Raw genomic sequence first — 10,916 nt, 5'->3', positions numbered from 1 at the left:
AAAGTCTACTTTTGAATCTCTTTTAAAAAACCTCTCAATTTCAGGTTTTAAAATCGTTTTTGAAAATTCAAGTGAGGCCCACTCGGGGTGGCGCCACATTTGAAGAAGTCAAGGTTAGACTAGGGTTAGTCATTGTCCTAGTTAGGTTAGGAGTTTAAGGGAGTCAAAATCAATTTTAAAAATCTATTTTATTCAAGTTTTAAACCATTGGTTTTTAAAGGTTTTAAATTCAAGTTTTAAAAACCAAATGTGGGTCCATACTAGGTGGTGTCACATTTGGACTTTCTAGGGTTTAATTAGGTATTAATTAGGGATTAATTAGAGTCCATTTAGGTTAGAATTCTCCAAAAAAATTGTCCTCCCCATGTGGTTTATCAAAAACAATTAAAAAGAGTCCAAAAAATCAAAACTCTTCCTAAACAAATCCAAAAAAAAAATCTATAAATAGGGGACCTAAAGGGGGTCAAAGAGAGCTCTTTTCTCTCTCAAATTTTCGTGGCTTCTCTCTCCTCTCCAGCACCTTCACCTTCCTCCATTGCAGCTGCAGCCGTAAGGTGAGTTATTTAAATTTTTTTTTTTTTTTTAGTTTTTTATGTTTTTTCAATAGATTTCACCATGGAAACTCCCCTTTCATGGATTAAACCATGGATTCAACCTCAAGAACCTCAAGTTCAATTCAAGAAGATGATCTAACCCGGTTCCATGCTGTTTTTCATGATTCTAATCCATTAGAATTGATTATTGCATTATTTTTTATATTCTTAACCAAGAAAACATGAGATTTATCCGATTAAATGGATTAAATCCATGGTTTCAAGGGTAAAAGCAATTTCAACCATGGATTCTCTGTGTTTTATTTATTTTTTTACTTATTCATGTTTATTACATGTATTCCAGCATAGAAATTGATTTTGTTTTACTGTTTAAGTATTTTTTTATTGTTTTCATTGATTAAAGCATGTTTTATTGAGTTTTATTAAATTTTTGTGTGTTTTAAACTTAGATCAGTAAAAAGCATGTTAGTTCCTATTGAAGTACTCACTGTAAATTTCTGATTTTTTTATATGTGATACACGGATATGTCAGTAAAATACTGTAGAAAAATCAGATGTTTTGGGATTCGGGAACCCTGTTAATAAAATACAAAGTCAAATCAGGATTTCTATTGATTAAAATCGTTGTTTAATTTCAAGCCTAACTTGCAGATTGTTATTTCTCTCATCCGATATCCGATTCGAGATCCGTAAAGTGCAGTAGCTTCATGTTGATGTTAACTATTTACTGTGAAATTTTGATAATTTTTTGTCTCTGTTTGGTATTTTTCTTCTGCCAGAGAAGCAGATTTAAAATTTAAAACTCGTTAGGGTTTACCAAAACCCTAATCTGACTTGTACTGCTCATAGATCTCAAACCATAGATCCGATTCATGATCTGTAAAAAAGGAGGTTCATTATTTTTCTATCTACTATTAAATTCGGAAATCTTAGAAATTTTTTATTAAGTTTGCTATTTATTTCTGTATTTTCAACCGGAAGTACCTGTTCTAAGCACTTTTATATTCATTAAATTTTAGTCCAGATTTTTGGAAGGGTTTCTCCCTAAACGGAGATGCTTTTTTCAATCTATAAAAAAGGAAATCTTTGTTTTTTTGTCTAGTTTACCTCTATAAAATTTCAGTAATTTTCATGGTGAATTGACCCCTGATTCGGGTCTAACATTGGAACTGGTCTATGAACATGGCTGAAAATAGCTTATTTTAGGATTTTAATGCAATTTTTTAATTGGAATAATGTCAAAAATATATTTTTATGATTTCAATCTGATTTTAGGGTTATAACAACTGCAGGTGTCGATTTTTATGAAGTTTTTAATCCATTTGATGCTTGAATGGATTGAATTGCAAAATAGGGTACCCGTAGGATCCCGAAACACTGCCAAAATCATGATATTTGTGATATTTCTTTATTTTCATGTATAAGTTTATGTTTTTCGGGTTTTTTCATGTTTAGAATCATATTAGGATGTTTCATGTTTGATTTTATGTTTATTTCAATCATAAATCCCAAGTTTTTACCAAAATCTATTTCAGAAAACCCTGATTTCAAGGCCATAGTCTTGCTATCAGGGGCATTTTGGTCATTTGACCTTAATTTCAAAATTCTAAACCCTAATTTTCATTTTTTTTAATCATGCCCTATCATTTTTTATTCAATTTATCCTTATTTGAATTTTAAAACTTGCATTTTATAAAATATCTTTTTGAAAACCCTGATTTCAAGGTCATAGTCTTGCTATCATGGGTATTTTGGTCATTTTGACCCTAATTTCGAATTTTTAAATCTCATCTTTATTTATTATTTAGTTTTATTTCATATTTCATTAAGTTTATATCAGGGAATCATGGGAAAAGCCTTATATCTAGCAAAATCCAGCAATTTCCAGATATTGCTAGATAAACCTAGAAAAGCCAACATATCTTCACTAATCCATTTTTCTAGTTTTGCAGAGACATTGAAGACTTTATTTTCAATCATTTAAATTCAATTAGTGATGTAAATTAAATGTAATATTTGGAATAAGATTTACATTTTCTGCTTAGATTAGGATTTGCATTGCATATAGATTAATTCTGCAAATTTTAATATCTGATGAATGCATTATTCATGCACATATTACAAATCCACTATGGTCTACACGAATGACACGTTCACTAGCTCTTATGGAGTTGACAAACTCGGTGGAATTTGTATTTATGGCCATAGTCAGAATACGAATGAGACACAGATTTGTGATCTTCGTATTAGCCACATTCAGCCTACACTCTTAGGCTAACTTCAAAATGCATTGCATTTCTCAAAAATACAAAATGACTTTCTCAATTCCTCAAAATCAAATCTTTAAAATCCATATTCATTCATTTCATTCATTTGTAAATTCCAATTTCAATTCCAATTCCAAGAAATTGATTTTCTCAAAATTTTCTAAGTTTAATACAGAAATTGATTTTCTCAAAATTTTGAGCTTTCAAATGATATTTCAAGTATTTATCAAGTTCAAATCATGATCTTACAAGTTATATATTCAATCTCAAAGTTTAAATTTAGAAAAATCAAGTTTTTCAAAGTTACTTGAAATTCCTCAGAAATCCATTTTCACAAAACACTCTATATTCTTCAGAAATCGATTTTCATTTTCCTCAGAAATATTCTTTCACCATGATTCACGATTTTCCAAGTGACATCTTTTCCAAGAATTTTCCAAGTATTTCAAATTTTAGAAGCAAACATCATGTTTTCAAATCTGCATTTTCAGAAATTCATAGCACATGCCTGATTTTTTGTGCATTTAGGAAATAGAACACGATTTAGACAAGTTGAGCAAAGCTAAGCACACTTTTGATCCTTGGTTCAATTACCCCTGGTAAAGGCGCCAGGAATGGTTGAACCTCGTACCGACAGGCGAGTCCCATTCCTCAAAATTATCCCGCATTTTAAAACGGAGGCGAGTTATTTTCAAAATCTTTTTCAAATGTCAGTTTGATTTGCAAAAGTAAAAATTTTGCGATGATAACACCCCCTAGAGCCTATAAATAGTTCAAAAAAATGAAGAAAGAGAAAGAGAAGGAAAAAAAAGGGAGGAAGGGAGAGAAAGAGAGAAAAGGAGAGGAAAAGATAAGAAGAGGAAGAAGAAGAAGGCTACCTTCTCCGATCATCCATCATTTTCACCATCAAATCCATATTTCTTTTTCGATCTATGGTAAAGGTATGGGTCTTTCTCTTGTTTTGAATAAAAAAAAGAGCATTAATTTGTATTTCATGCATGATTTTAGTGAAACCCATGATAAAAGAGTAAATCTGAATATTTACTCTAAGATCCATGGTTGAAATCAATGTATTTTCTTCATTTTGAAAGTTAATTTGGAACAAAATATATGTAGAAGCATTTTTATATTAAAACAGAATTTTTTATGATGGTATGTTTAAAGGCATATTTCATGACAAATAGTTGTGTAATGGGGTTATGTAAAAGCTGATTGTAAAATTGATATGTGCATACATATTTGTAAGTTATTTGTTCATACGTGCTTACAAAAAAAAAATCTGCGTAAGTATGGCTGTGAATGGGTATGTATATCCATGTTGAGAGTCGGCTAGCAGCCCAGCCAAACTAGGTTCGGCTGGCCTGTCAGAACTTGGCATCTCATTTAGGCCCTGCCATTCATTGGCTGGCAGGGTGTTTAATAAGGTAAACTGAAAAAAAAATATTGACATATATTTGTTTCTTGATGGTGGAACTTCTAATACATGTATCGTTGAGTTTGTAGGTGCATTCACATGAGTACCTAAATTTTTAATTGCAGATACATGCTTAATGAAGTTTGAATATATATATATTTGAAGTATGGATCAGTATCTGCATGATAAACTAATTGGAAATATGCATATATGTTTTGCAAGATGAAATACATTTTATTTAGGTGCTCATGCTAGACCAACTGTAAGCCCAGCTGAGTTAGGGTCGGTTGGGCATGTGCTGCCAGACTCCATCTGTCAAAAAAAAACTTATTTTTTGGGGGCTTTTGGGCCAGTCAGAGCCGACTGAGTCGGTTGGGCATGCGTGTTTGGGCAGGCTGCCAGCCCAACCGAACCCAGTTTTGGCTGGCCTGCGAGGACCCAGCCCCTTGTCGACTAGGTAGGGTATTTAAAATATATATATATATATATTCAATGTGAATGTTAATTCCCAGATTTGTTATTTTAAAATTGGGCTTGGTTGTATGCCTGTAAAAGCATAAAAAAATCGTATGTTGCACACTTATAAAACATGCTTAATTGAAGTGTTAATACACAATCATTCTTATGAGCATGTGCATTCTTGAAATCGGTGTGTTTTGCATGTAAGTAATCGCATAAATGTTCACATGCTCAAACTAGATATTTTATGTTGAGTTAAAGTGTTGATGTAAGGTTGTTTTCTTATGCATAAGCATATGTGAAATTAATATGTTATTGTGTGTAAATATCGCATGAGTGTTCACATGTTTTAATTAAAAGGATTCATGATTCAAGGAATGCATTTGACATGAATACGTGTATTAAATGAAATCATGCATTGGACATGAATATGTGTATTGAATGAAAGCATGCATTTTACCTGGATATGTGAACTCATGCATATGAATATTATAGTTGCATGCATATCTCAAAATTTTGCATACATAAATGTGCATTGAGAAGCATTTAAAAGTAATGCATAGTGACATGTTATTCATGATTTTTGCATAAGAATGTGTCGATGAACAAAATAGATCATTATGGGTTGTGTAAGCCTTGAGCATGTGTTGCTCTTTGTTTTAGTTATTTTATGCGTTGCAAAATTTGAATATGTAATATTATTGTTCTTATTGCACTGTTCTATGTTGCCACAGGCTGTTATCCTGTGAAGAGCTTCGCATGTTGATTTGCAAGCTTGTGTTATTGATTTTGCATGTTGAATTACAAAATATAAAAGAAGATGAATTAATAACAAGATAAAAGAAATTAAAGATCAGTGTAATCTACGTTTTCTTGATGTCTTTTTTATAGTGTGAGAATCTTGAACATTGCAGTTTTGAAGAAACTGTGAAAATACTAAAACTCTATGTGCGTTGTTGTTGCCCTTGAGCCCAATATTGAGGTTTTTCTTCTGGCCATGATTTTAAGGATAGTCCACCACTTTGCCTGGAGGTGGTGTATAGACACAATTGTTGTTTTGATATACCAAGAAAGTAGCATTATGGCTATTGATTTTCATAGTGTCTCGACATTGGTTATTGATTTTCAATATTTCGATGAATGGTGTTGATTCTTAATATTCATCGAGAGCCAAGTTTGAAACTCAATAATAAAATACAACTTGTGTATTAAGTTATCCTAAAAACCCTACTTGACCTCAAAAATTCTTACTCATTTTGAGTATCCGTGGGCAACGATAATTAATTGACAAGTCTAGGGTTCAGGGTTATTTTATTTTTTTTATTTTACTTGACGCAGAGAGAATTGCACTAGCTCAGCCTGCCATACCTAGTCATTGTCCTTTAAGGGTAAAACTCCAAGGGCTTACCCCTCAACCCCATAGAGTTGCCAGAATTCAGATTTGAAGCTAGACTGCACGACGAGTGGCCTAAGCCCCATCCCACTACGCCAAACCCCTTTGGTCTCTAGGGCTCACGGTTGAAGCCAATAAACAGCAAACTCATGAAGCACTAGTAAAGCTACGTACTGAAACAATAGGCATTTTGAGAGTAAATGTACTTACAAGTCTCTTTTTTTCTGGCCTCTTAAATTTGACGATTTACAAGCTACACTGCAATCTTCAGCCTTTTAACACTCGTCATGAGACCTTTCACAAGAGATGTAGCCATTCGTTGATCTTATTATGCCAACCTATAACAATTGGGTATGCTAGATGATGAGCATTATCTACGCGAATGCTTCAAAAGGGGACCTTGTATGAATTGCAGTTGAACAGTCAAACACAACCCCAGCACAAATTACAACACATTCCCAACTAGCACAAGATCCCATTCAGCTTCCATTACCAACATATCTGGTAAGTGGGTTCAACAACTATAATTTTTAATGATAAGATTGTAGTTTGAACGAATGCCTAGTACATTTAGAGTGGCCTTAAACTTCAACCACTGAAATGCAGAGTAACCCTCGTCTCAGATAAACAGTCCAGCGTAATTAACACAAACAAATTCTGGCAACGTGAGGCCTCCCGTGGAGACGAGGTACCAAGTTCTATTAGACAGACATCAAGCTTCAGGTCCAAATTGTTTATATAGGTTGTACACAACATAGAAGGGGCTAAAACACCAGTTACGTGTGTCACAATCCAGTCTCTATTGTTATTAGCAGCGCCTGAGGGCTACTTGACAGCCATGACATTGGTTATATTTAATTTGCAGACATAATATACAAGCATACCACATCAAATTGTATTTTCTGCAGTCGGGGAATGATATGCACGCCTCCTCAATTGTGATTCTGGTGTCGGCTGCTGCAAGAAGATCCTTGTTGGATCGTTTGGGTCAACATACCTGCGAGAGAAAAATAAGGTTAATAATGAGGACCAATGTTAAAATTGCAGCCACAATCTGACGGTCAGGAGGAACACCAACAGATTGTGCCTCAACAGTCATGTTACTTACGCATGTCTCATCATTTCATCAACTGGCGTTTGAGAAGCTTGTAAAGGATCCACGTGCAGTGCGTTATTGGAAGCATCATTTGCATAGTGCTGGTTATATCGTCTTACAGAGGAGATCAGATTCAAAAAGAGAGGGACGAATGTTCCGCAACCACCTTCCTTGAATAGTACCTTGAACGAGTGAGTGGAGTAGAGGGCCTGATGTTCGCCCTCAGGCACTACCTGAAACAACAAGCTTCCTAAGAAAATTAATAATGTTATCTGAAGAAACAACACTAAATATAATGAGATAACGAACATCTGGATAGGTTTACTGGAACCAGAGATGTTTTCCCATAAACCATCAAAACTCAAAACTTGGACAATCTGACCTTGGTGTTGTGTTACAAAGTCCAACATTTTGATCTCCAACATATTTGGTGGGGTATTAAAACCTGGAATTTGACATCACTGGGAATTTGCCAGCAATTTCCAAATCTCAAGTCAATCCAAACACTGAGCTGGTACAAATTTCTAAATCCCATATTGGAATCCAAGGCGACAAAAGTGCTCTGAAGGAATTTCCACTCCATGCCCTTGGAAAAGCATGCATGGTCATTAAGTGGACCAACCCGTTTATGTGCAGTTTGGTTACTTTGAAATAAGTTACTACACTCCAAAGTCCATTTCCATTGTGCATGGTTACCTGTAAATGAAAAGAGAAAAATAGAAGAAGGCTGCTCATTGTACTAACCGGCTCAACATGCCCAGAGATATTGTTGCAGAAGAATATTGGCTGATTGAATTTTTCATCATGAACATAAAGCTGAAAAGAAAAAAATAATAAAAACTTTCAACAGACAAAATACCAGCATGTCATTCATGGAATGGCATTATTTAGCAATAAGTCATGATATGCTGCTTCATTCTCCAAATTTTTTATATGCTGACAAAACACCAGTATGTCATTCATAGAATGGCATTGTTTAGCAAAAATTTTAAGAGACAAAACACCATCATGTCAGTCATGGAATGGCATTTAGCAATAAGTCATGATATGATGCTTCCGTTAAATTACACATATATAGGTGTATAATATGGTTGTAGATGCATATATAATACTCATTAAGGGTATATTGTTGTCATTTCACTGTGTAATAGGTTGTGCCCATTAGGGGCACTTTAGTATTTTTACTTTTTGCTTCTTTCTTTTTATTGTTTTATGTCTAGCTAAGGACATAGTGGTCCTTAACCATTAGAGCTGTTGGGACCTCCCCAACAACTATATTTATAGCTGTTGGGTAGTTGAAGCCGTTAGCGGCTAGCCTAGCCCCTTGCCATTGGACTTGCCCTGACTCAAGCTTTTGGAGCCTTTGACACGTCTCCAGAGTGTGTGGTTGTGGTCCACCTCTATATGGCCTCTTTTCAATATATAAAGGGGAGTAATCCCCTTATTGTATGTTTGTTTCAAGCTCTCTTTGGAATACAAATACACATTGTATATGCTCTTGTGTTGCTTATTAGTGGCATTGTGCTTGTTTTTGTATCTTGACCCATAAGTGGTCCTCAGTGGTGTTCCTACTTGTATATTTTTCAAGCTCGGCATTTCTTTGTATTTCTTATATTTCATTACATGGTATCAAAGCCTTGGTGCTCTCTTGTTGTTTTTTGAGTTTGAAGATTGTGTGATGGACCGTGAAGATCGGAGAAACATCAGTTTGTTGCTTCGGGAAGCAGGCCATCTATCTTCTTCAACCTCTTCCTTCTTTTTTTCTTCCTCCCTCTTTACCTCTTTCTCTCTACCTCAATGGCCGACAAGTGTTAAATTATATACCTAATCATTCAATGTAATATATATATTTTATATATATATAAAGTAATACATATACATATATTAATATATATGTATATGTATCTACTTATTATATATATAAAATATATATTTCTGTTTTGTTTAGCCGTAGAGGTAGATTAGTCTTTTCCTCCATTTTACGCACATTCAATTTATGAATGTGAATTGTAATTTATTTTCGTTTTCTTTTTCTTTTATTTTTTTTATTTTCTTTTATGTAAAGTACCAAAAGGTACCTTGGGGGGCCCACTAACATAGACGTTGGGCCCTCTCCAACGGTCACATTTGTGACCGTTGGAGGGGCTCCAACGTCTATGAGTGGAGCCCCTCCAAGGCCCCTCTTGTGTTGTTATAAATAGGGGTTTCACCCCTTTGTATTTCTTATGGCTTTGAGTCAAAGCCCAAGTTCTCAATAAAACGATTCCATTGTTTTTATGCCTTTGTGCATTTGTGAGTTATTTGTGGGTTGTGCTTTTTGTGCACAAGTGTTCTAAAGTGTTCTTATTGTGCTTTTGTGGTGGGTTTAATATCAAGAATATTAAGGTCTTGATATTAGTATCTTATTGGAGATACTTTCACATGGTATCAAAGCCTCGTTGGAAGAAAGAGGATCATGCATCTCGTCTCTTGTGAAGCACCTCAAAAAACGTGCCCTCAAGCTAGTGAAGTTTTTGAGTGAAGCATTTACTTCGGGCAATATTTTAGAAGCAACTTTTGTCAAGAAAAGGTTGAAAATCCGTTAAGGTACGCATTATTTTTCATCTTCTCTTCTCTCTAATGGGTGAAAAAGACTCCCATTTCTCCCTTGGGTTTAAACTTAGTGGTTCGAACTACCATGTTTGGGCCGGCAATATGGAAGCCCATATCAAAGGGAAAGGCCTTTGGGGTTACGTTCAAGGCTCCATATCGGAACCCGAACCCAAGCTTTCTATTATAGAGAAAGGGGAAATTAAGATTCTTGAAGGAGAAGATAGACAAAAGGCCTTAGAAGAATATTCCAAAAGGCATGATGAGTGGGAAATGAAGAACTTCAAAATATTGTCTTGGATTTTTTCGTCCGTAGAAACCAAGATCAATGCCAACATCATTAAGTTTAAAAGGGCCTCTGAAGCTTGATTGTACCTTGAAAAAATGTATACTTCAAGGGACTTGTCTCACAAATACTATCTCCAAAAGAAAGCCTTGACTCTTCAACAAAATGATTTATCTATTCGGGAATATTTTGCCGAATTGTCATCTATTTGGGACGAGCTTGCCATGCTCGAACCAAAATGGAGCGGAGAAGCTATTGAATTAAGGCACAAACAACTAGAGGAAGATCGATTTTTCAACTTCCTAAATGGTCTTAGACCCGAATTTGAGCAAATTCGGTCATCTCTTCTATCGCCTTTCACCTCCCCATCTATTGAAGATGTCATCATCAAGCTAAGTGGTGAGCTATGTCACACGGACTCGACTCCAAGGTCGTCGCACCCGCGTCGACACGCACCGACACGGGTGCGGACACGGGTGCGGCTCGGACTCGGTCAACCCGACCCTGGGTGTGGTCAACGCACCCAGGGTCATTTTGGTCCATTTTTTGGATTTTTTTTTTTTTGAATTTTTTTTTTTAAATTTTCTGGGCTACATCTGTAAGGAAAAAAACCCATCACAACTAAAAAACCTGTACACTTTCAAGTTTTAAGTACAGAATGGGCACAACTCAAGTTTTTGTGGTTTTTTCCTGTATGAAGAAAGTGAATTATTACAGTGTATGAAGAAAGTGCCCAAAAGTGAATTATTCCTGTATGAAGAAAGTGTACAGAATGCCTTCATAACTCATCACCTGTCCCCTAATGGGCACAACTTTGACCGAGTCTTATATATATATATATATATATATATATATATA

At 34.9% G+C, this 10,916-nt stretch overlaps 1 protein-coding gene across 1 annotated transcript in view; it reads right to left on the bottom strand.

The window, feature by feature from the left end:
- Positions 1-6,550: 6,550 nt before the first annotated feature.
- Positions 6,551-10,916, bottom strand: part of LOC149834800 (classical AGP protein) — a 72,282-nt gene continuing 67,916 nt past the window's right edge. Inside the window, exons 3-5 of the mRNA XM_090011564.1 lie at positions 7,928-7,999; positions 7,196-7,416; positions 6,551-7,084 (exon numbers count right to left, since the gene is read on the bottom strand). Of these exons, the coding sequence (XP_089867690.1) occupies positions 6,976-7,084; positions 7,196-7,416; positions 7,928-7,999 (402 nt within the window). The 3' untranslated portion in view covers positions 6,551-6,975. The remainder of the gene's footprint in view (positions 7,085-7,195; positions 7,417-7,927; positions 8,000-10,916) is intronic.

Source organism: Nuphar pumila, chromosome 6, assembly GCF_984573655.1.
Source record: "Nuphar pumila chromosome 6, dmNupPumi1.hap1.1, whole genome shotgun sequence".
NCBI classification, from domain to species: domain Eukaryota; kingdom Viridiplantae; phylum Streptophyta; class Magnoliopsida; order Nymphaeales; family Nymphaeaceae; genus Nuphar; species Nuphar pumila.
This window is presented reverse-complemented; position numbering and strand designations above follow the sequence as displayed.